This window comes from Chrysemys picta, chromosome 2 (genome assembly GCF_011386835.1).
Source record: "Chrysemys picta bellii isolate R12L10 chromosome 2, ASM1138683v2, whole genome shotgun sequence".
NCBI classification, from domain to species: Eukaryota; Metazoa; Chordata; order Testudines; family Emydidae; genus Chrysemys; species Chrysemys picta.
Window position 1 is genome coordinate 7918572 of NC_088792.1, and position 26818 is coordinate 7945389.

General features: G+C 44.5%; 1 protein-coding gene across 15 annotated transcripts in view; it reads left to right on the top strand.

The window, feature by feature from the left end:
* The window catches only part of SNAP47 (synaptosome associated protein 47), a 68558-nt gene that overhangs the window by 21057 nt on the left and 20683 nt on the right, over nt 1-26818 (top strand). For 6 of the 15 annotated variants that reach the window (XM_005286281.5, XM_005286279.5, XM_065582549.1 and 3 more), the window contains 2 exons: nt 1948-2084; nt 14953-17739. In XM_005286281.5, the coding sequence (XP_005286338.2) occupies nt 1948-2084; nt 14953-15099 (284 nt within the window). In that variant the 3' untranslated portion in view covers nt 15100-17739. Of the gene's footprint in view, nt 1-1947; nt 2085-2576; nt 3029-14952; nt 17740-26818 lie in introns of those variants that run through there. The other 9 variants (XM_065582555.1, XM_065582554.1, XM_065582553.1 and 6 more) reach the window with 5 other exon arrangements.

Genomic DNA, 26818 nt, shown 5'->3' on the forward strand with positions numbered 1-26818 from the left:
GGTTGGCTTATGTCCTGCAGCATGAGAGTTTTACATCCCTTCCAAAACTCCTGAATTGTTAATCCTTACTATTCTAAGGATAGTTATCTATATGAATGTCTTGATATCCATATGAATGTCCAATACTTTTTTTGAGGCCTGCTAAGCTCTTGACCTCAACGATACCTCGTGGCAGTGAGGTCCCTGGGCCAGTTGTGGTTTGGGAGAAGAAAACATATTTCCATTTCTCATCTTTAAATGTTGCTGCCTTTCAATTTAATTTAATCTCCTTTTTATTAAGTAAATAAAATCTGCCCGATCTCCTCCTGTATCCCATTCATTATTTCGTGTACCTTTTATCATGTCCTTTCCTATTTCTCTTTTCATCAAGAGAAACAGGGCCGAGTATATTTCCCAGTGAATTAACTAGTGAATGAATACTGAATATGACTATTCTAATGAATTAACTAGTTTTAAATGGCACTCAATTGGTAAGAGACACAAAGAATCTTGTCTAACCATGTTCCTTTTTTTTCCATGTTCCTTTAAACAAGATTGCAGTAGTAGTTTACTACAAACAGTATTTTAAAAAAAAAATAGTGTTTGATACTTAGTGGCTCAGAGGATACAAGAGGAAGTTGGACAGAGTAGTACTAGCACAGTGAATGACTTGCTTGTCTTAAAGCTTGATTGTCTGAGTCCAATAACAGACAGACTGATAACCAAATCATTCCAGGGGATTATGAGTTTGCAGTAATTACATGCGAGGGATTTAGGTTTTTGTATTTTTAGTTTAGCTTTTGTCTCCTTTTTCATTAAGAAGTAACGCTATCCAAAGTAGTAGCGTATGTGCTGTCAGGCGGCCAGCCAGCTTGGCACCAGTTCTTTGGATCCAGAGCGAGCTCCAGCTTCCGACTTATTTACTTTCTGTCCTGATGTCTCCAGCAGCTGTTGTCACTGTGCCGTGTTAGGTCAGGCTGTGCGATAGCAGGCAGTGGCAGCTTCCTTCGACGTTCAGTGCCCCTTTAAGTGGGGCTACTTCTGGGATGTTTGGAGTGTCTTGACACGTAAATATGGTTGGTGCTAAACACCCGAGACAATCTGTATTACAAATAATGGCCTTTAATCGTAGCACTTCTCTGGGACAGGAGGTATCAGATATTGCAATAGGAGCCGGTGCTTTAAATAAAGGACAGGTGGCGTGCTGCTTCAGAAGTCAAATCCGTGCTGCTGCACTGATTAGCTCTGTGCGCGCTGTTAGCGTCAGTATTGCCCTTTTGTTCCGAGGCTAGCTGACAGGATTCACAGGTGTTCTCCAGAGCAAGCTGTGTTTTGCAAATTGAATTGACTAATGTGTGAAGGGGAAGCAGAAAAAGAGCCTGCGTTTTTCCTGTACGGAACAAACACCTTGCCTCCGACGTGTCGTCTGCTTCAGATGGCTGCTTGGGGTCCAAAATTAACCTTTGAGCAATTGCCCCCCGGTACTAAGTAGCTTGTCTGGGGCACGGCAGGCCTTCCAGTTGCTACGTTCTGCCGGCTAGCCGGAGAAGTTGTTTGTGTAGTTATGACTGTCGCATGATCTCTGATGTGTTACATAGATAATGGATTTTATTTCAGAGGAAGAGTCATAGAATCATAGAATATCAGGGTTGGAAGGGCCTCAGGAGGTCATCTAGTCCAACCCCCTGCTCAAAGCAGGGCCAATCCCCAGACAGATTTTTACCTCTGTTCTCTAAGTGGCCCCCTCAAGGATTGAACTCTCAACCCTGGGTTTAGCAGGCCAATGCTCAAACCACTGAGTTATCCCTCCCCCCATTAAATGTGATGATTCTCATTTAAGTTCCTCTTGCATCTCAACAGAAGCCTCCACTGTGCAAAGCATAAAGCACTTCACTTGGTCTTACCTCCTGCATTCTCCACCTGGTCCAGCAGATGTCACTGACTGACTGTCTGAATTTCTCTTTACAGCCACAGGGCGCATAGTAAGCGTGGTGCAACCTGGATCCTCATCGGAAGGAGGCGGAGGTGGAGGTGGAGGTGGGCAGGCTCAGCTGCAAAAGCAAAAACAAATCATGTCTGAGTCAGAAACTCAAGAACTTAAACAGGTACTGTCAAGAGGAGCCCAGGTTAAAGCAGCATATACCAAAGCCCTTTCCTTGTGCCCTCCCCCTAAATGTGAACACTCTGAAGCGGAGCAGGGTTCATCCCTAGGTCTTATACATAGAGCTCTTAATTTACTATAGCCCAGGTCGTCTTATCCTCTCTTTCTCTGGAACTCTGGAGGAACATAAAAACAAATCCACCCCTCAGTGTGCTTTCCACCACCTTTTGTTGGGTTTTGGGGTGTTTTTGCCTTGTTTTATTTTGTTGAGAAATCGGGGATTTGTCATCACGGTGAAAATAGCTCTGGGATTTTGATTCATTGAAAAGTCGCAGGCTCGTGCCACCTCCATTCTACACTGAAAATTAAATGTTTCAGTACTGATTTTCCAGATCACGTTATGCCCATTTGTACTTTCTCCTTCCCTGTTTTACAGCTCTTTAAACAGACGCCATCAACTTGAATTTTTTTGAACGATCATTTATCTGTCTTGCAGTAACATCTGGGGGAGCCATTGTGCTGTGGATGGTAAAGACCCTATCCCCGAGAGCTCGCAGTCCGGTTTAGATACAAGATCCAACTGGTGGATTGGACAGATGAATGTGGGGGCAGGGACAAGATTGCAGTAAAAAGGCTAGCTTTTAAAATATTCCAGTCTACTACAACTGCCTTAAAATATTAGGTCCTGAATTTGTTTTAAATTCCTTAAAAAAATAAAATAAAACATTTTTCTCCTGTTGTTGAAGCCTTTTCAGCCGCAGAGAGACTGACCATACACAGAGTGCTGTCAAAGTAAACAACCTGGAAAAGCAAAGGAATGTATTTTCACTAACTTGCGTGTTACTTATATCTGTAATGAACCCGACATTTTTAGACAGGTGTGACTTTCAAACCAATTGTGCCCCTTTAAAATATTTCGCAAAGAATATATTGGGGGTGTTCCTGGCATTGTCCTTTTCCTGTCTCTCATTTGAATGATGCTTTTGTGGTTTCGTGATAGCATCGTGTGAAAGAGCCACTTATTCCGCTTCAGCCTTCATTCTCCTTCTCTCACGTTATTCCAGACTCAAACCCCCTTTTTAATTAAATTGGACCTGAGTTTGCAAGTACGCAGCAGTCATTTTAAGGATGGCTAAAAATGAAAACCGTGCAAAAAAACCACATTATAGTTAACAAAAATCACTACTAGCAACCCACGGATGTCAGAAGTAAGGTTAGACTTCACAGAAACCCAGACAGTTGAAAGGTTGTCTTTGCAGGGAAACAGACTAGAGATCTTTTTTAAAACAGAAAGTCCCACTAATCATTTCAAAGTTCACCAGAGCCCCTTTGGCCCCAAGGGGCCATTCTGATATTCCTAATACACCCAGCCAAGGTTTTCCAAAGTGTCTGATTTTTGGAGACCTCCATTTTCAAGTACCCAAATTGAGAGACCTGGATACTGAATATGAAATACTGAGCACCTGCTTTCCGAAAATCTGGTCCCTGTAAGTTGCCTCAGGTTGCACCCCCAATAATTGAGGCACCCAAAATAACACTTGAAAAATCATTGCGCCCCACCTCCTTCCCTCACCCAAGGACAAATTCCATAGTACATCTTTGGACAAAAAATGGGTCTTGTAAACTATATTTCACAACGACTTTATGCATTCAACTCAATTGAAGTGTCTAGGATTGTCTGCTTTTGAGAGAAGGTGTGGGGAAAGGGGGAAATGTAAATTAGGACAATGCATTATTGTCTTCCTGGGATGGGGTGTGCTCTTCATACTAGCCCAACAAGAGCTGGAGTGAGCCAACCCAATCAGCTAATTAGCTTGCAAGCAGGGGAGCTTTAGGCTGGAGGCAGCTAATTAGAAACAGGCTCACCCTGTGCTGAAATAGGCAGGCCTTGTATAAAGCCAGGTAGGTTGCTGTAGTCTGGGGCTGGTGCTCTTGAGAGAGGCTGCTGGGAAGTAGGCTGCAGTCACTCCTTGAGCGGAGGGAGTTGGAGTCTGGCAAACCCAGAGAGGAGGAAAGCCAGATATGTAGGAAGAAGCCTAGGAAAACAGCAGCAAGAGGTAGGATTGTAAGGGACTGTGGCTGCTTGTTATAGGGTTCCTGGGCTGGAACCCAGTGTACAGGGTGGGCCTTGGTTCCCCTACCAGCCCCTGGGAAGTGGCAAGGTCATTGGAGGCACTAGCCAGACAGCAGGTCTTGAAAGACTATGTATTCCCCAGAAGGGGAGGACTTTAGTGACTTGGCCTGAGGGCTAAGCCACAGCGAGGAAGCTGCAGATCCGAGTCAGCAGGGTAGTAGAACGAGTCAAGATGGGAGAAGACAACACTGGCGGGAGAGCGCAAGCTGGCATAGCTAATCCCCAGGACGGCTAGCAAGAGGCACTGCTCCCCATGAGTGGATGCCGTGACACTCCCCGAAATCAGTATGCAAATCATTTAACTTGCTAACAAAATGTGCAGTAATTGAAGTGGAGTTGACCTTTTTTGAGGCCTTTAAGGCTTATGAAAAGCAAAGTCTGAAATTTATAAGTGCAGCTACTGCCTCTCTACAATTCAGCCTAACACTTGTGCAACTCTTATGCATTCAGCTGGGTTAGTTGTTTATCTCGTAACCGGTCAGCGATAGAACTACAGAACTAGACTTTGCAGTTGTAACAGAAAGAGCATAAAAGCCAAAATGTTAAAGGAAGGGCTGTTGACCACGAGCTGTGAGGGCTGCTGAAGATGCCTACTTATTTTGCAGCACCTCTTAGAAGAGGCTCTTGAGGAATTCCTTATTCCAGGGCCAATTCATGACAAATACATGGCCTAGTTCAATGCCTGGAAACGATTATGGCGCTCTGCGGTTATGAGTGGTGAGTGTAGGCTGCTCCTTACTCAGGCGTGATCCTGACTGCTCCTGCCCCCAGCAGTTCAGGGTCAAGAGGAGCCACATGTATTTCTCTTGTCTGCATTGAGGGCCTCACCTTCAGTGCTGCTGCTCCCAGAAGTTCTCCATGCACCATCTTTGCTGTCTACTCCAGAACTCTGGAGCAGAGTCAGACAGCTCGATGGAGAATCTAGGCAAACCTCATCCTTCTTCCCTGTGGAGAAGGAATGTGGTGGGATAGATTAGAAGGGAAGGAGGTATGAGGATGTGGAAGAAGAGAACCTAGGATTGCTTGAAGGGGCAGATGCCTGCTCCTGTAGGCAGCTATACAAAGTATATCTGTTTCTGTGGGGTGAACTTTATACTAAGGTCCAGGCGCAGCACCTTTATGGAGATCCAGTACAAACCCTTCCAACTATTGTTTGAGGATGGTTGGTGTTTAAAGTGCTGCTCCTGGACCTTGCAGTCATGGAGCAGGCAGTCAGGGCGTCATGTATCTGCTTCTGGCATGTAGGTAACTGGCAAACTTCTCGATGCCCTGAATATCTCCATTAGATTTGCCCTATACTCCAGGTTATTATTGGGAGGCATCAATAGGATGTAGGACTGGGAGTTGGAAGACTTGGGTTCTGTTGACTGTGCCACAGACTCTGAGCAAATGACTTCACTCACTGTGGCTCTTCTTCCCTCTCCGTACAATGAGAAGAATGATAGTTGATCATCTTTGTCAAGCATGTCGAGATTTAAGGGCGAAACAAGCACTAAGTGCAAAATGTTAATGTGTGCAGGGCAGTATTGTAACTGTGGTATCCACCATTTTGAAAATTGCTTCATGGTATTCTGACCCTTGTGTGCTGAGTACCAATATTTTCTGAAGAGTTTCCCTCTTGAAAATTGATTATGCTCTTTATTTTTGGAATATCTTTCGTTCTGGACTGGAAGTGGTAGGGACTGTGAAGGGCTTTGTAGAGCTCTTTGTGGAATGGGTAAGACCAACAGACCATCTTAGGGTCGGAGAGTTGTGAGGGGAATGGATAATTAACAGGGAAATATCTGAGCTACAGGGTAGGCCTGGGGAGAAACATTCATAGGTGAAGTTCTTTCACAAAGCTACTCACATTTGTAGCAGCAACTCAACGAACTGAATATTAAGTACCTTTCATTAGAGCCGGAAGCCCTTAATAGTCTGGAATTGTGATTGGGTACTTAAGTGAAAGAACTTGCCAGAACTTCACCATGAGGCGTTCGTGTTTAAAACACAGCATTTTGTGGTTGTGTGGGCAGCGTTCCATTAGCTGGGCTATAGATTTGCAGAAAGAAGTCGACTGAGTTCCTGTGGTCTGTGGCTGAGTCGCTGTCTACCGGCTGACCATGGCTGACATAATGTCATTGGGTGTGGGAAGGGATACGATAATATTAGCTTAAGGATTGTGGTTGAGGAGGGGGAGTGGGATTTTGTTCACTAGATTTGGTTTGGCAAAATAAATTCAGTGCTTTCTAATTTCCGCTCTGTTAAACCTTTCCTGCCAAGGAGCTATTACCCTTGTGTTTACTACATCTGCAGTTTGCATATCCCATATAGCAGATGATACTATGTAAAGAAATTAATTTCCATAGCATTTGTGAGAAATCCATGGATTTCATTGTGTATCTTTCCAGTGGCTTCTCAGTGCCTCTTTGGTCATATGATTGTTCTAGTTTAGTTTAGTCTTTTCACTCTGATACTTTTCTCTGCCTTTATTTACCTTTGTCTTGCATTCACACTTCATCTTGGGAAAGCATAACTGTTATGAAGTCAAAGAAGCAGTGCTTAGTTGTGGGACCATTCAGCCACAGCATCAGAGTGCTGGAATAGCTCTATTTGTAACTTATACACGCCTTAAAGCCTGAAGAAACAAATAACCAGTACAGCAAATCCTGTAAAACTGATCTCTTGATTGCTGTCAGATGTTCCAGACAGAATGCACCTGCTATGCTATCGAATGTACCTATTCTAGAAATCGGGTTGTTAACTTCTGAGTATAGGACACAAATTTTGTGCCATAGGATGCACTCCACTGACTCCCTGGAGGCCCCAGAAGAGGATTTGTGAAGTCTGAACCACTGGCTGCATGTGTACACTGCTTGAGTGCACGTGTGACTTGTGCCTGACGACGTAGGTACTGTGCAGTTACATGAACGTGCCAGGGGCCCCATTTCACAGCTGCCCCAAATGGATGCATGTGATCCCCATAAAATCTGTATTATGGCAAGCCTTATGAATCTGTATTATGGCAAGCCACATACCGTAGCCTTTCTGTTCCCGTGGATGTCGTTTAGACATGCCAGGATTCAGATTTATCTGAGCAGGAACTGAGTGGAGGGGCCATTGCTGGATCAGGGGCACATGCATTTACGCAAACAGATCCTTCCCCTGATGTTAGGCCTCTCGCCTCTGTGGCACAGAGCCTGTGGAGTGGACTCCTCGAGGAATTCAGGGAAGCCAAAATCAGAGCAGCGAGCGTTCATCTTAACACCTGCCGCTTTCTGCTTTTTGCTTATTTTTACTGGTGGATACCTATATGCAGTGTTTGACCAAATTTGTCTCATGTCTTACTTTAATAAGGTATATCTCCATATATTATATCTCATAGAACTGGAAGGGACCCTGAAAGGTCATCAAGTCTAGCCCCCTGCCTTCATTAGCAGGACTAAGTACTCATTTTGCCCCAGATCCCCCTAAGTGGTACCCTCAAGGGTTGAACTTACAACCCTGGGTTTAGCAGGTCAATGCTCAAACCATTGTGCTATCCCTCCCCACTGCTGTAAAGAGGTTACCGCAACCGTGGTGGTGGTGGTATTTGCATTACAAATACAGGGCCTGAACCGAGATCAGGGCCCTGTTGTAAGCTCTTTGGAACAGGAACACTCTTTATGTTTGTATAGTGCCTGCCACAATAGGGCTTGGGCTGCATGTTCTGCCATAATACAAATGAATAATATAGTTCTGCTAGGTGCAGTACAGACACCTAGAAAGGGACACTTCTGTCTTGAAAAGTTGACAGTCTAAGTAAATAAAAGTTGGGGAAAGTAAAGTAGTATTATCCTCACTTTACAGTTGGGGAACTAAGGCACAGACAGATTCAGTGACTTTCCCAAAGTCCCCAACAGGAAATCTGTGGCAGGGTTGGGAATTGAACCAGTTTTTCTGAGTTGCAGCCAGTGGCTTCCTCTTGCTGCTGGAGTTGGAAAGGCAGGACATTGCTTGTGAGGCCACTGATCTTACTGATCCGTTCTGAATGCAAGTGGCCAGGAAAGATGTCTTATAACTTCAGTCCTTAGTATTGCCTCTGTTGTGTGGTAGCATGTTGTAAATAGAAAGGAGGGATTTCATCTCTTGATTCACAGCCCAAATTAGGTTTTGGCACAGAAGGCATCCGATCTTAGTGGTTGGCAGAATTTGTGCATTGATGACTAGACATCTTGTCATTGTTTTGCTCCACAAAAATAGTAACCATTTTTAAGGTTTGGCCAGACTACTGACTCTAGTAATCTTTCCAACCATCTTTATGGGGGCAGCAGTAGATGCAGCATTTTAACTATGTCAGACCACCTTTCGAAGAAAACTACACCCACACACAACTTGAATTTGCAATGCGGCTAGCAGGCAAAGGGTTAAGCAAATTGTTACCAGACTCTCAGTATGCCGACAAAGGAAATTAGTGGATGAAAATGAGCCACTTGCAAATTTTTTGTTTGTTTGTTTGTACCAGGAACCACATCAGCACCTTATCTTCAAATCAGACCCTAATGGGCAGGTAAAATGAACCGAGCACTGTAGCTGTCTGAATTTCCATTTTAGTGGCGTTCATATTTTAAAAGCCTTCTGTTCGAAACTATTGTTCTTCCTTGGGTATTTTAAATTTTAAGCCCATTTGAATTAATCTAGAGCACATCAAAATGAATCAGGTTTAAAACTAATAATAGGCCAGATGTTATAATAGACCTTCAAGTATCAGAGGGGTAGCCGTGTTAGTCTGAATCTGTAAAAAGCAACAGAGGGTCCTGTGGCACCTTTGAGACTAACAGAAGTATTGGGAGCATAAGCTTTCGTGGGTAAGAACCTCACTTCTTCAGATGCAAGTAATGGAAATCTCTAGAGGCAGGTATATATCAGTGTGGAGATAACGAGGTTAGTTCAATCAGGGAGGGTGAGGTGCTCTGCTAGCAGTTGAGGTGTGAACACCAAGGGAGGAGAAACTGTTTCTGTAGTTGGATAGCCATTCACAGTCTTTGTTTAATCCTGATCTGATGGTGTCAAATTTGCAAATGAACTGGAGCTCAGCAGTTTCTCTTTGGAGTCTGGTCCTGAAGTTTTTTTGCTGTAAGATGGCAACCTTTACATCTGCTATTGTGTGGCCAGGGAGGTTGAAGTGTTCTCCTACAGGTTTTTGTATATTGCCATTCCTGATGTCTGACTTGTGTCCATTTATCCTCTTGCGTAGTGACTGTCCAGTTTGGCCAATGTACATAGCAGAGGGGCATTGCTGGCATATGATGGCATATATAACATTAGTGGACGTGCAGGTGAATGAGCCGGTGATGTTGTAGCTGATCTGGTTAGGTCCAGTGATGGTGTTGCTGGTGTAGATATGTGGGCAGAGTTGGCATCGAGGTTTGTTGCATGGGTTGGTTCCTGAGTTAGAGTTGTTATGGTGCGGTGCGTGGTTGCTGGTGAGAATATGCTTAAGGTTGGCAGGTTGTCTGTGGGCGAGGACTGGCCTGCCTCCCAAGGTCTGTGAAAGTGAGGGATCATTGTCCAGGATGGGTTGTAGATCACTGATGATGCGTTGGAGAGGTTTAAGCTGAGGACTGTAGGTGATGGCCAGTGGAGTTCTGTTGGTTTCTCTTCTGGGCCTGTCTTGTAGCAGGAGGCTTCTGGGTACACGTCTGGCTCTGTTGATTTGTTTCTTTATTTCCTTGTGTGGGTATCGTAGTTTTGAGAATGCTTGGTGAAGATCTTGCAGGTGTTGGTCTCTGTCTGAGGGGTTGGAGCAGATGCGATTGTACCTCAGTGCTTGGCTATAGACGATGGATCGTGTGGTGTGACCGGGGTGGAAGCTGGAGGCATGAAGGTAGGCGTAGCGGTCGGTGGGTTTTCGGTATAGGGTGGTGTTAATGTGGCCATCGCTTATTTGTACGGTGGTGTCCAGGAAGTGGACCTCCCGTGTAGATTGGTCCAGGCTGAGGTTGATGGTGGGGTGGAAGCTGTTGAAAGCATGGTGGAATTCTTCCAGGGCCTCCTTCCCATGGGTCCAGATGATGAAGATGTCATCAATATAGCGTAGGTAGAGAAGGGGCATGAGTGGACGGGAGCTGAGGAAGCGTTGTTCCAGGTCAGCCATAAAAATGTTGGCATATTGTGGGGCCATGCGGGTGCCCATAGCGGTGCCATTGGTCTGGAGGTATATATTGTCACCAAATTTGAAATAATTGTGCGTGAGGATAAATGTGACTTTATCCTCACGCACAATTATTTCAAATTTGGTGACAATATATACCTCCAGACCAGTGGCACCGCTATGGGCACCCGCATGGCCCCACAATATGCCAACATTTTTATGGCTGACCTGGAACAACGCTTCCTCAGCTCCCGTCCACTCATGCCCCTTCTCTACCTACGCTATATTGATGACATCTTCATCATCTGGACCCATGGGAAGGAGGCCCTGGAAGAATTCCACCATGATTTCAACAGCTTCCACCCCACCATCAACCTCAGCCTGGACCAATCTACACGGGAGGTCCACTTCCTGGACACCACCGTACAAATAAGCGATGGCCACATTAACACCACCCTATACCGAAAACCCACCGACCGCTACGCCTACCTTCATGCCTCCAGCTTCCACCCCGGTCACACCACACGATCCATCGTCTATAGCCAAGCACTGAGGTACAATCGCATCTGCTCCAACCCCTCAGACAGAGACCAACACCTGCAAGATCTTCACCAAGCATTCTCAAAACTACGATACCCACACAAGGAAATAAAGAAACAAATCAACAGAGCCAGACGTGTACCCAGAAGCCTCCTGCTACAAGACAGGCCCAGAAGAGAAACCAACAGAACTCCACTGGCCATCACCTACAGTCCTCAGCTTAAACCTCTCCAACGCATCATCAGTGATCTACAACCCATCCTGGACAATGATCCCTCACTTTCACAGACCTTGGGAGGCAGGCCAGTCCTCGCCCACAGACAACCTGCCAACCTTAAGCATATTCTCACCAGCAACCACGCACCGCACCATAACAACTCTAACTCAGGAACCAACCCATGCAACAAACCTCGATGCCAACTCTGCCCACATATCTACACCAGCAACACCATCACTGGACCTAACCAGATCAGCTACAACATCACCGGCTCATTCACCTGCACGTCCACTAATGTTATATATGCCATCATATGCCAGCAATGCCCCTCTGCTATGTACATTGGCCAAACTGGACAGTCACTACGCAAGAGGATAAATGGACACAAGTCAGACATCAGGAATGGCAATATACAAAAACCTGTAGGAGAACACTTCAACCTCCCTGGCCACACAATAGCAGATGTAAAGGTTGCCATCTTACAGCAAAAAAACTTCAGGACCAGACTCCAAAGAGAAACTGCTGAGCTCCAGTTCATTTGCAAATTTGACACCATCAGATCAGGATTAAACAAAGACTGTGAATGGCTATCCAACTACAGAAACAGTTTCTCCTCCCTTGGTGTTCACACCTCAACTGCTAGCAGAGCACCTCACCCTCCCTGATTGAACTAACCTCGTTATCTCCACACTGATATATACCTGCCTCTAGAGATTTCCATTACTTGCATCTGAAGAAGTGAGGTTCTTACCCACGAAAGCTTATGCTCCCAATACTTCTGTTAGTCTCAAAGGTGCCACAGGACCCTCTGTTGCTTTATAATAGACCTTGTTTGCTTTTGCACAATTTTATTTTGTAAAAGGGGGGGAGGGATAGCTCAGTGGTTTGCGCATTGGCCTGCTAAACCCAGGGTTGTGAGTTCAGTCCGGGGGCAGAATCTGTCAGGGACAAAGCAACAGAGAGTCCTGTGGCACCTTTAAGACTAACAAATGTATTGGAGCATAAGCGTTCATGGGTGAATACCCACTTCGTCAGACACTTGCGTATTCACGCATGCGACGTATTCACCCACAAAAGCTTATGCTCCAATACATCTGTTAGTCTTAAAGGTGCCACAGGACCCTCTGTAGCTTTTTACAGATCCAGACTAACACGGCTATCCCTCTGATACTGTCAGGGACAGTGCTTGGTCCTGCTGTGAAGGCAGGGGACTGGACTCGATGACCTTTCAAGGTCCCTTCTAGTTCTATGAAATAGGGATATCTCCATATTATTAAATACTAGTGTTTCTGGGGAGTGAAAAGTGTCTCTCTTTCCTTTCTAGCTTCTCTTGTGCCACCTCCTGTTAATCTGTAAATGTGCTTGAGCCTCTACTTGGCATACCAGCCCCACTGCCTTGTGCTGTGATCTCAATGGATTTCACAACCTAACTGGGTCAGGCCAGGTCAATACTTTAGCTCATTGATGCTTAACAAATTAATAAGAATCTTTGTTTGAATGCCTGGTTGCTGCAGAAAGTGGTGGTGAGTCAATAGAGGAATTCAGCCCCCAGTAAGCCAGTGCCCCAGCATGGAGTTGGGGGCACTGTGCTGCTGGAGAGCCCATCTTTGCAATCAGCTGTAAAACTAAATTTCTGACCACTTGTGATCTACGAAGAGCGCTGGGGGAGCGTAAAGCTCCATCTATAAAACCCCCGGGCCCTAGCCAGTCTCCAATTCGAGTAGTTATTTTATGTCTGTAAATTTCTCCTCTAGTTCCAATTGGATAGAGTAATCCTCATTTCCTGTTCCCAACTGATGTGTAGTGTAGCTGCACACTGCTAGACAGCTGCTGCATTTGATCCAAGATATGGGTGAAGTGATCTCCATGTCCCTTACCTACAGTATCTCCCTGGAAGTGTTGAGAGGCTTAATAAATTAATATTTGTAAAGCGCTTTGAGATCCCTCCATAAGTGGTGCGAGGTATTTGAAGAGAAAATAGAACAACTGTCCTCCTCTTCACTATTCTTTTTACTACAGAAACCACACGGGCGTGTTTTATCCTTTAGTAATTAACACTGTGTCATACAAGGATCAACAGCAGAATCATAAACAAGAATGTCTTGTCTAGGTGCTCACCATGTCATGGCGATAAGCAGAATAAAAGGACCTAAAGAGAAGAGAATGGTCTTTCCACAGATTCCGTTATGATGGCGTGAATAAACACCTGTTATAGCCAAGGAGGGTAGTGACGGTCTGTTGTTGCACACAGTATCAGGATGTGTATGGGCCACCATGGCAGCAGAAGGAACCACTTTCTAGTAGAGGGGAATTGAGAAGCGCAGTTCTCCATCCCCGTGATATGAGGCAGGTTTTCCAAATCCCCTCCTTATACATCTGTCAGGAAAGGTAGCTGAGTCTTGTCAGAAGATTAGCCAGGCTGGACAAATGGCTTTGATTCACACTAGGTTCACACAAGTTTAGTTTTCTCTTTCACCATTTGGATCTCTATTTGGGGGGTTAGCCATATGTGATCACAGAAATTAGAGCTGGTAAAGGCCTAGAGGGTCATTGTAGATTATCTTAATGGACCTTCCTGGCCTTAAATTTGTGTTGATTTGGCTTTTTCACACTCACCTCAGGGTACATCTACACTACAGGGGGGAGTCGATTTAAGATACGCAAATTCAGCTACGTGAATAGCGTAGCTGAATTCGACGTATCGCAGCCGACTTACCCCGCTGTGAGGAAGGCGGCAAAATCGACTTCTGCGGCTTTCTGTCGGCGGCGCTTACTACCACCTCCGCTGGTGGAGTAAGAGCGCCAATTCGGGGATCGATTGTCGCGTCCCGACGGGACGCGATAAATCGATCCCCGAGAGGTCGATTTCTACCCGCCGATTCAGGCGGGTAGTATAGACCTAGCCTCAGAGGCTTCTTCCTTATCTAAAACAATGCTCATGGGCTTTTCCAAACACTACATAGAACAGGATCGCTGGGAGTTTGCTTATGGTTACATGAGGGAGTGGTAATTTGCTAAGTGTGGTGTTAACTGGTTTATTTGTAATATAATGCTTGTGTGGGCCTCTTGCTTGTAGCCTGGAATAGTGTAGCAGTCAGTGTATCTGTTATTTCCCATCTTGATGACCCTAAAGTAGTCTCTGACATCCCTGACACCCACGTTCTTCCCCTCCCATCTGTCTAATATGATCCTGCTCCACTGCTTCTGACCATGTTACCCTCCTTCCCCTTCAGATCCCTGCATGTCCCCCTTCTTCACTGCATCATGCTTAAACAACTGGTCCCTTTACCAACTCTACTCTTACCCAAGTATTCAATACAGTCTTTCACTGTGTGACCCCTCTCTCGCTCCTCTGACTATTCCCATTTTAGTGCCCTCTTTGTCCGCTTTTCCTGCAGCCACCTTGGGACCTTTTGCTCAGTGGGATGTCTTCTCAGTGCTGATCTGTCAAGCCACTACCAATCTTCATTCAAATGGTTCCTGCAGACTCTCTACTTCCATAGTGCTCACAAGTGAGTCAGTTATAACTGAGTCAGCTAGAAGCACAAATGCCTAAACTGAGAAACGGTGTAACCTTATTGCTCTAACCCTCACTCTGTCCTTTCAGTTGTTCTAGCCCCACTTGCATCATGTCTAAAATTAGATTATCAGGACAGATTCTCTCTGCTTGCCCCATCAGGCACTTAGCCCACTTTGGGGCATTGTAATATTAAATGGTGGAAATCTTAGCCCTGTCGTTTTGCTGGACATATGGACGTAGGATCTGATTATTTAAAACTTGCATATTACAATTGCTCTTCACGTCTGAAGATAACTGAAAAGTTTGTCCAGGTCATTCACCGAAAGCTCTTGATCTCTTCTTCTGACAGATACTGAAGAAGCTTAAGAGCCTCGCCATAGAAACAGACACAGAACTGGAGAGACAGGATGAAGTTCTTGATGTCATCTCCACCTCTGTAGACCAGACAACTTTGAATATTGACAAGCAGAACCGCAGAATGAAGAAGCTAACATAGCACCCATACGAGCCAGCAAGGATGGTAACGAGAGGAACTGTGCAATTGTTTAACAGACTATTTATAGCCTTTTTGATTGTACAGGAGCCATATCTAATACTGTCTTGAATGTTGCTGTGGAACTTTGACGGGGAGTAAGGGGGAAGGAATGTGGAAACATTTCCAGACTGGGATAACTTTTAAAGGCATTTTAAAATTAAAAAGGCCTAAACTGTTAATTGTGGGGAAACAATGACTGAAATCCCTGCTACAAAAGATCCTTAAATGTAAAATACCATGACTTCATCTGCGTTGACATCCATGACACGTGCTAAGTTACTGCTTTTGAAAAGTAACTTTTCTGTAACAAATAAGTGAAGATGAGGAGGTAATGAACTGTGTCTTTATACCAGATAATTACACCCCAAAATTCTTGCCAGTTCTCTCCAAAAATGGTGGTAGAGTAGAAGTTGGCCAATTCACACTAGGCACCAGGCGTCCCACTACAAGTTGCTGAATTTTACCAATCAGTGATTGAGTCAACAAGCCTAATTGTTAACGATAAAAGAACTTTGTTCACTTATTGTACAAATGTAGTTTTAAGATTCCTAGCACAGGGTACTAGTAAAGCTTTTATGTAATGAAGTCTGAGTGCTACAAGAGCTTGCCACAGCTTTCGGCTATGAAATCTTTGGCAAGCAAGTGGAGACAGACGACATGTCTGTGAATTAGTGAGATTTGCACTCGGCGAGGAGTGCAGTTGAGTGTTGCCACAGGCTAAGTGTCCTGCTACCTAAGTAGCTTACTGAAAATAAGCGTTGAAGCAGAGCGGAGACTTTCATTTTCCAAAAGGGAATTCTTGATCCTTTGATGTTCAATTACAGCTGCTTTGTCTTTTATACTGAATGACCAGTGGTAGAAATAAAAGTACAGTAGAGGATTAGTTGTTCACTGTACTATCATTAAAATGATTTGAAGCACACGAGTCTGTTCTGAAAGCACGTGGAGTCCCTTGTATACATAAAGAGCCTCACTTATGTATAAAGAGATTTTTGGAATAAGATGCTCTCTGGTTGGCTGAAGTCCTTACAAGGTTTTAGCTCTTCAGAAATCTGACGATGGCTCGGCACAGATTCTCCATGGTATGACAGAGATCATTTCCATAACCCTTCCTGGATGCTGGGAGGCTCAGGTCCATAAATGGCTTAGCATTCCTTCATTTTCCAAGGAATACACTTGTGATTGGTGTTCCCTCCGCACTGCTCAGATACAGACTCCATCAGAGCTACATGGGGACCACATAAACCCTGGTAGCTCTACTGCAGACCTATGGCTTGAGTGGCTCCTGATCAGTGCTATAAATGCTTTGTGTGCCTCTTGGTATTAATGGAAACTAACATGATGGACAGCCCTCCCGCTTCCAGTTATTTAAAAGAAAAATAATGAGATGTGTGGGGACAAGACTTCTTGTCAAAGCCAGTCTTACACGGTTACTTCATTGCCTTTCAAAAATAAAAGGGAGTGGCTGCAAAAAATGTACCTAAACTATATTATTGTTTTGTTATCATTGATTTTAGTCATAGTTCACAATCTAGATGTAACTTACATCAGTTAAACACGCTTTAGTGTATACTTTTCTCTCCTACCCTAAAAGCCATTGCCGAGAATAGGTTCCAGATAGCCTGTATGTAGCCCGTAGCAGAGAACTTGAAGAGGATTCATTTCTGCTTACCACTACCCTTTTCATTTTCTCTACTACAGCCCACTAGTTACTTTGCTTTAAAGAAAATTGTTGTAGCCTTATCATTTCAAAGTGTTTTATAATAAGCTGATAGTGAATTGTCAGCATGTAACTTTACAGATAAAATCTTTTTAAATGCTGAAGTTTTGAACCGGGGACCCCTCTGATAACTGCCATGGGATTGTTCCATTTCAGAGTAATGTGGACTAAAATTGAAGCCGTATATGGGAAATGACCTAGAGATAATAGTATTGAAAACAATATAGTGCACATCTCTCCAATGTAATAGCTGGTTAATTTTTGAGTGACTTGTATTTTTGCACTGCAAGTCACTTATTCACTATCTGAGTTGTTACTGGCATGCATTGGTGTCTTGTTCAGTATTTCTGAATGTAGTAATGTTTAGACTATATGAAATATATACATAAAGAATGTATCACACAGTAAATCAGCACATCCATTTTAGTTTGAAATATCCCAAGTAACTGTTGTCTTAATGTGATGAGAAAACATGTTTACAAGACGATTTATTTTATGAAACTTGTTTAGAAATACACTTTGCACAAAATGCACATTTTGGTGTGAAGAAATTTGGACCTGGTGCTGATTTAGAACTGATTCCTAAGATTGATTAATCCAACTACGATTGCCAAAAACAAATAACATTTGCACTTAACTGGATGGAGTTTACCATTCTTTTTGTCATAACTTACTGCGATGCTTTAGCATTTAATTCACTACTGTTTGTATGTGTTAGTTTACCTTGGTCTAACATGTTCATGCCAAAAAAACCACCCTAGTATTATAAGAGTAAAAAGTTTTAGATCTGTACATTTTCTGTCTAGCTGAATTCCATCTGCCAGGAATTCACTTTGATTCTGTAACTTGTTCTTTACTTTTATTAAAATAATATCTTGAAATAGTGATTTTTTTTTTTTCTGTTTGTACTGGGATTTCTCAAGTGGACCACTAATTGTGTGTCTTGTGGAGGCCTGCCCACCCAGTTACAGCCACCTCCCCTCCCACTTGTAATCACGTAACATCTCTGTGGCTACTACAGTGATTGCTTACATGGGAAAGTAATTGATGTATATTTAGGTCTCTTCAGTGCAATAAATGTGTTGTCTCATTTGGAAGAAAGTCAATCACACTCTTCTCATGTTCTGCATTTCAATTCCATCCTTGCAGTAGCTCTCTTCCAACCACCTGCAAATGCTCTGTGTATCACAGCTGTCTTTAGACCACAGTTTGGAAATCTCTAGTTCCTACCTTTCTTAGTAATACCTAAAGCAACACTCAAGCTTGTTCAGACACCCTCAGGCTTTTACTTTACTGCAGGTCTCTTCCTTCCTACCCAAAGAACAGCAAAAATACCTGACAATGAACCACAATCCATACAGAGTTCAGCCGTCGTCACTTTCTGACCATCCAAAGGAGTTGTGGGGGGATTCTGCGCTCTCTCTCTCTGTATGTATGTATGTATATGTATATATAGAATATATATATATTCTAACAAATATTCTGTCCCAGAAGCAGGCTCTGCCCAGATGTAATGCCCAGAACCTTCTTGAATACTTAGACCATGGGCTAGAGAACTGCCTCAGTACTCAAATTTTCAATTATTTGAACAGTATCTTCTATTGATCAGGTTCTGCTACCCTAACAACAAAAGAGCCGCTTGAGCTTCTATCATTGCCAGCAGTGAGAGAGGTCTTTTATGTTGGACATAAATACTGTTTTTTCAAAAATTAGAATAATAGAATATCAGGGTTGGAAGGGACTTCGGGAACAAGGCCGGCTCCAGGCACCAGCTTAACAAGTAGGTGCTTGGGGCGGCCAAGGGAGAGGGGCGGCACCTGCGGCGGCAGGTCCCTCACTCCCTCTAGGAGCAAAGGACCTGCCACTAAACTGCAGCCGCTGATCGCGGCTTTTTTTTTTTCCTTTTTCCAATTGCTTCCGCCGATCGCGGCTTTTTTTTTTTTTTTTCTTTTTGCGTGGGGCGGCAGAAATGCTAGAGCCGGCCCTGCTCAGGAGATCATCTAGTCTAACCCCTGCTCAAAGCAGGGCCAATAATCCCTAGACAGATTTTTTTGCCCCAGATCCCTAAGTGGCCCCCTCAAGGATTGAGCTCACAACCCTGGGTTTAGCAGGCCAATGCTCAAACCACTGAGCTATCCAATGCATATAAGAAATGTTGTTGTTTTTTTTATTCTTCAGTGAAATAACCTTTGTACATAGTCTAAAACATTATTTCTAAAAAGTTGTGCCTTATATGTCTAGATTGTAAGCTATTTGGGCCAGACACACTTTTTTTTTTATTAAGTGTACAATGCCAAACACGATGGAGCCCAAATCCCTAATCTAAATAGAGAACAATAATTGAACCATAAGGGTTCCAGTCTCAAAAAGAGTCTGTATTATTTCGGCCGGGTTTTAAAACCACGTTTCGAACACTACACAATTGCATGGTGCGTAAATAGCTTTCACGTTCCTGGGCATACTGAGTGATTTCTGGATCTATCCACAGCCTGCGGCTTTCATGTAGAAACTAATTTTACTTCTATGGAATCAATGAAATGTTACAGTAATAAGCACAGCACTGTACACTTATAATCTGAGGATCGCAAGGAGTTTTGCAAGCAGTTAATTAGAGCCTCACAACAGCTCGCTGTGTCTCCAAGGCTACCCGCTCTGAGAACACCAAGTTGTTCTCCGTAGAAGGAAATGGAGTAAGTCTGCCCACAGCTGTTAAGGCTGCATATGGTAACATTGGCTGTGAGATGCACTGGCTGAAATCACTGTCCTGATTCATTTTTAATATAGCAAAACGTGGCAGCAGCATCACTTGCTTTCCGCCGTGTGTGGATTATGTCAAACCTCGGCCTGGTGGAGAAAAATAATTTTGTAACTTGGCCTAATCGTAAGTTCAACCGCTAGTGTTTGTAAAGTAAAAGCTCTTGGCTAGCCTAGCTCACGAGGCCTGGGTACTAGTGGGTCTGGACCGGGCACATGGTTTCTCTGCTCTAGCAGGGTTGTTTCAATGTTCCCTTAACGATGTGGGCAGAAGCTGTCAATTCCACACAAATGATCTGCTGGGTTTCATCCATCAGGCTGCTCTCTTGACCGTAGTAACGTTGCTCATGAGCCCAGCGTGAACAAGGCTGGTAGGTGCTTTCTCAGAGCCCAGTTTGCCATGAGTGCAGCTGTGAGAGGTCTAGGGCGCCGGAGACGGAATGTGCGCCTGGGTTCACACTGTAGCTAACCTGCCTCCTGTTTTAAGTGGAGCAGCGTTTGCTTAATGGTGTAACAGTCCAAACTGGTTGCTGTGGGTGGTTTAATTTTAAGCCAGCTGCTTCGCCTTTATGCTGTCTGGTTTCCAGATGGCTGTGACACCTACATACTAGACGTGTGTCCTCTCCAGATGGGGTGACGTCTCCATGTTGTGGTATCTGAGCACCTACGAGAGGAAATAGTTGTGCTGCTGGAAACCGGTCTGTTTCCCCCCCCGCCAACCTTTCAGATAACAGCTTATCTGCTGGCCATTGAACCATCAAGATGTTACCTTAAAGGTTTAAGTAATGAATGGAAGGGGTGTAGAGGTATCCCCTGCAATGAGGGAGTATTTCCCATAGCGGGGAAGCAGAGTTAATCTTAAATTCCGGTTTGTCCTAGTTCCTTTGCGGCTGGTTCCTGACCACACTCTGTCTAGAGAAGCTTTAGGGAAGTGGGTCATGGCAGGAGCTCAAGGAGGAAATTGAGGCAGAAAGCAGTCTTGAGACATTGAGGGGAAGGGGAGGAAGCCTTGTTGTCTAATGGGAAAGTGGGGAAGTGCTCGGATTGCTTCAGAGAAGGTCAGCAGCTGGGAGTGAGGAAGGATGATTTTGTGGTTAAGGTATTGGACTGGGACATGGGTGATCTGGATTTAATTTCTGACTGTCATAGATTCCATGTGTGATCTTGGATGAGTTGCTTATGACCAGTCACCGGCGCAGAAAGTGGCAGTCTCAGCTCAGAAGAGCTCATGATCTCTTACTATGGGACTGTGCAGTGTCCAGTAAAATGGAGCCTACGAAAAACTCGTCAGTGGTTGGGTTGGTGGTGTGCAGAAAACACTGCCTGTCATGCTGTTCAATATTGTCTCATCATTTCCTTATACTCCCCCGTCCGCCTGTATCCATCTGTTGTCCCTTGTCTTATATTTAGTCTGTAAGCATCTTGGGGCTTTTTGTTTTGCATGTACAGCGCCTAGCACGATGGTCTTTGACCAGGGGCTCCTAAGAGCTGTGGTAATACAGATTAATAATCTCATTTGAGTAAGTGCTTCCATAACACAATTAAGGCAGGACCTATCTTTGTACTTACATGAGCATTGTATCTGTGGGCCTTGAAACCATGAATGGGTATTATCCTCACCGACCACACTCTGTGAGATAGGGAAGCCAGTATCCCCATTTTACAGAAGGTCAAAGGGCGGCACGTAATAGTTCAAGTGACTTGCCAAAGATCAGGCTTAGTGAGGAATTGAACTGAGGTCCTTTGCAGCCTATTCTAGTGCCCTGCCCACTAGACCATCTTTTCTACCTTTAATGCTGAGACTATCCTTCATTCAGTTCCTCAGTTGAGCATTCTGTCCTAAGCATGTCCACAGGCGGCACCTGGGGGTTTAGAAAATGAACGTTTATTGGAGTGGGACTGATCTAGAGCAGCGAAGAGGCTATCAGCGTAGTGTGTGAGCGTCTGTGAAGAATTAATTCTGTAGTCCTGTTGACTGACGGTTTTGAGGGTGGTGGGGGGAGGGAAGCCTACTCGGAAATGTTCTGATTTGTTCCACGTTGCATGTGTTTTTAATTTAATGCTTTATATGGTGGTGAACGTTGTTTACGGCCATGAAGTCACAGATAGAGACAGGGAAGGTAATTGCTGGTAGGTAGCGATGCCAAGGTCTCCCTTCCATTACGGCACCTCCGTTCAGCGCTTACAGCCTTGCCAACTCCCCATGTGCCAGAGGCAGAAAAAGGAACAGTGTTAAATAAAATAACTTTCAGGCCCTAATACTCCTTATGAAATGAATCCATTAGACTGCTGTAGGAATGACCATCCCCTTGCCTGTAAGGTCTAGTTAAAAACCAAACCAAACCACAAACTTGTAATTTTTTTAATGTACAAATATACGTTGTATTTCTTGTGGGGGTGTGTGTATGTATGTACGGTGCTTAGCACAATGGGGCTCTGCTCCTTGACTGAGCCTTGTAGGTACCACTGCCCTATGAATAGCAGTTAATATAGCAGCTTTCAGCTGCACGTCTCAGAGCACTTTTCAAAGGTGTGGTCTCCTTTCTACAGATGGTGTAACCAAGGCACAGAGAGATTGAGGGGAGTTGGGGTCTGTGGGAGGCCAGACGTGGGTGCTCTGTCTGGCCTGGTGGTCAGGAGGGTGTTTGGGATCCAGAGGCCAATGGGCAGGTCAGGAGCTAGGGTCATCAGGAAATGAGCTAAAGTTGAAGGTCGGTGCTGAGTCGGCCACCAAAGAGCTGCAGGCTAGGGTCGGGGCAGTCAGAAACCAGGGTGGCAGGGTTGAGGGACTGGAACCAGGGATCAGATAATGAATGCCAGGGTCTGTAGCAGCAGTAAGGCAGTATCCACCTTGCTGCACAGACAACTTCCTGCGTCTCCTTCTGGCTTAAATTAGGTACCCGGCCCAATCAGAGGCCTTGGAGCCCCTCCAGTCAGGTCCCTGTGGGTGGGGAGAGTAAGGCCTTAGGGCTCCCAATTCTCTGGTCACTAGTAGAGACATCGGGTGGTGTTGGGGATGCAGCAGTGGCCTGCGGGCCCAGGTTCAAGACCTGTGGATCCTCACAGGCGGTGCCTAAAGTGAGGCATCTAAATTCATAGTCAATTGTCTGAATAAATGTTCTGGTTTGTCACAGACTCATCAGTTTTAAGGCTAGAAGGGACCACTGTGATCCTCAAGCCTGACTTCCAGTATAACTCAGAGTTTCCCAAGTAATTCCTGGAAGTAGCGCATAACTTTGTTGCTAGAGTGTCTCTCTTAGAAAGGCATCTAGCATCAGAATCAAGAAGTATGGTTGAAAGACTCCAAGTGATGAAGAATCCACCACCTGTTCCAATGGATGCTTTCAGAGGACCAGCTCTGAAAATCAGCCCCCTTAGAGGGGTGTCTAAATTTGGACACCCAAGTTTGAAAATGTTGATCTGCGCAATTTGCCCCTTATCCAAAAGCATGTCAGTGCCGCCCCAGGCTTAGAATCTAGGTCTCCAGATTGGGGAAGCCCACAACTAACTCAGCAGACTTCAGTGCCAGCCAGTTTTGATCCTCTTCTTGGGTTATTCCAGACTGACTGCGAAAGCCGAAGTTCGATAAATTCAGACTGAAAATAAAGTGTAAATTTTTAACAGGTGGGGGTAATTAACCATTGGAACAACTTACCAAGAACTGCAGCACATTCTCCATCACTGGCAATTTTAAAATCAAGTTTGGGTGTTTTTTTCTAAAAGATCTGCTCCAGCTCAAGGAGGAATTAATTCAGGGAAGTCCTATGGCCTGTATTATATCCGAGGTCAGACTAGATGATCACAGTGGTCCCTTCTGGCCTGAGAATCTATGTTTTAGTTCTTTCATTTCTTGGTACTCAGCATGTCTGACTAGATGCTTCCCAGGAGACAGACAGACACGCACACCTTGCATGACCATTGGAAGTGATACTGCTGCAAGTCTATTTTTCCATCATAGACTTGAGAAGGAGATTCCAGTTCAGAGCTGATTTTAATAAATTCCAGCTCTCTACTGTGAACTTAGGGTAGGTCTACACTACCGCTTACGTCGCAGTAACTTGCGTCCCTCAGGGATGTGAAAAAGACACCCACAAGCGACGCAAGTTACAGCGACCTAAGCGCTGTCCACATCCACGCTATGTCGGTGGGAGATGCTCTCCTGACAACATAACTTCCGCCTCTCGCGGAGGTGGAGTCATTATGCCAATGGGAGAGCGCTCTCTGATCGGCACAGAGCGTCTTCACCAGACACACTACAGCAGCATCTCTGCAACTGCGCCAATGTAGTGCTTCGAGAGTAGACCTGCCTTGAAATATGTTCAGTTGTTTGTGTAGCATGGGATTAACAGTTATGATTGCAAATGGTGTTAGTGTGAATGAGAATCAGACCCTGTGTGTTGTACTTTTGTCCATAATTCCGTCCTTCCTGTCCTGTAATGAAGAACTACATCTCTCAGACTGTATTGTGGCTCTGTGACAGGAAACAAGGAACTCTGAGAGTCACAGAAGAGCGAAGAACTGTTTCTTACCCTCAGCCTTCATACTCTCCTCTTGGAAGCATGGAGTCCAGCCCCCATGGCCATGGCACATCTCATGTGTTAGATGCCACTTCTCATCTGGTTTCTCCTTCCTCAGACACACAGACTAGATGAAAGGAAGAAGAAGAGAGAGGAGGCAAGAAAATAAATGACTCCCAGGGATTCCTGGGAGTCCCCCAGCTCTGTATCCTCACCACTTGCTAGAGGATGTTCATTGATGGTAAATTCTGCCATAGCCAGGTGCTACCCAGGGCATCAATTCAATTCTCCATTTTCCCACATAGATATATCTAGCTATAACCGGCACCTGAAATCTGGTGGTGTTTGTGCCACAAGCGATTGATCATGTAAAGTCAGCACCTGGTGCTATTTTAAATTCCTGTATTCGCTAGGTTGGGGGAGGGGAGGTTGTTTTTGTTTTGTTTTTAAACCTTCAAACACTGTTTCCCCAAGTTGGAACTTGTGTTATTAGCCAGCTAATTTTTGTTGAAGACTAATTAGTGTGTACTGCCTACTCTGACGGTTTGGGCAAAGATATATGGGTATTGCAACTCGTACAATGAATGGAAAGATAGCTAAAATCCTAAACAGTTTAGTCATTTGTTGCTTATTGCTTATAATTTCAGGATCTGACTTATACTGTCCTTGGCATTTATATACTACTTCCCACCCAATGATCTCACTGTATCAACTCAAGGCTTCACAAACACCCCAATGAGGTAGGAAAGTATTAACTGCTGGGAGAAGAAGGATGGGCTTATACTTGAAGTAACTATGGCTCTAGAGAGCTGATTTCAATTCCTAGCTTTGTCACAGACGCCTTGTGCGATCTTCCACAAGAACTTTGTGCCCCAGTTTCCCATCAGTAAAGTGGGGGTCATAGGACATCCCTTGTCTATTTAGATTCTGTATGGGACAGAAATTCTCTTACTATGTGTTTGTACAGTACCTAGCATAATGGAGCTTCAATATCAGTTGAGGCCTCTAGGTGCTACTGCAATATAAACAATAATCATCTCTATTTTACAGAGGACGAGCTGAGAGACAGAAAGTTGAATTGACGTGTCCAAACTCTCTCAACAAGCCAATGCCAGAGCCAGGAACTGAACCCAGATTTCCTGATTCCCAAGTTAATGCCTTAACCGCAAGGTCATCCTTCCCTTTAACAACCATTCTTCTGAGTTTATTTTTCATTTCTTCTTTCCTCAAACTTCATGCAACTTTTTGGCACCTGTCTACGTAAGGCGGGGAAATCAAAATATATGGTCCCTGAAAGACATTCCACTCACTTAGCAAAGACTCCTGTATCCCTGGTATTTAACGAGATTCTCATGTATTGTTCGACTCAATGCAAAACTAGTTCCCAGGAGAAGGGTTTGTGTTGAAAGGTGGCTGCATTAACACAGTGTTACTTCGCAAAAATATTAGTTGTTGTTCATTGGCTCACCTGATTTATTTACCAGGCAAAATTAAAATAAATGGAAGAAATTCAAAAGAGTGGAGAGCAGTGATAGAATTTCTGTGTGTTGTGGCAGGTGTCAGTGGGTGGCGCTGTTACACAATCTTCCAATTTCTTTTTCTTCGTGTGCAAAGGAGTTTTGACTCTTGCGAAGCCATGAGGTGGAGGTGTTGGATTTGGGGTTACACGTAGATTTGCCTAGACTCGGCAGCTTTGGGAGAGATGGAGTGGTGGGAAACTTCGGTCTCTGCCTTGGACTCTGCTCTGAATATTTCTTGAGGCAGAGTTGCTCATTGGACATTGGTGTTGGACTGAGATTCCTAGAAGAAGGGGTTGCCCGGTGTGCTGTTTGACCGTCTCGTTTCAGAACTGGTATGTGTGTGTAAAGCAAGTTACACTTAGAATATACCCACCCTCTATGTCACTGATTTCTCCTCCACTGGGAAGCCAAATTGGAAGGCCCCAGAATTCTGCTATCACTCACTCAGTTGGGTTTAGTGTTCAGGTGCTAGGTGGTGGTTGTGGCCTGTGAGATACAGGAGGTCAAACTAGATGATGGAATGGTCCCTTCTGAACTTAAACTCTATGACACTGGCATACGAATTCCCAGCATTCCATTCTGACATTTCCCTTCCCACCTCACTTCCTTTAAACCCTGGTGTGAAAGATACGGCAATGGCCTTGAAAAATCTTATTACCTTATTAAAGTAAGTATCTTCAGTATCCATTGTATTAATAATAAAGTGTATGTGTTATTGTGGGATTGTATGTAACTTGGTCTATAAATTCTTGACTGGTGTGTAGAAAGTGAATAAGGAAGTGTTATTTACTCCTTTACATAACACAAGAACCAATGAAATTAATAGGTAGCAGGTGTAAAACAAACAAAAGTCAACCTGTGGAACTCTTTGCCAGGGGATGATGTGAAGGTCAAAACTGTAACAGGGTTAAAAAAAGAACTAGATAAATTAATGGAGGATAAGTCCATCAACGGCTATTAGCCAGGATAGGCAGGGATGGTGTCTACTCCCAGCTTCTGGCAAACAGAAGCCGGGGACAACAGGGGATGGATCACTTGATGGTTACCCATTCTGTTCATTCCCTCTGAAGCACCTGGCATTGGCCACTGTCGGAAGACAGGATACTGAGCTAGATGGACCACTGGTCTGACCCACTATGGCCGTCCTATGTTCTTAACTTTTCTCGGGG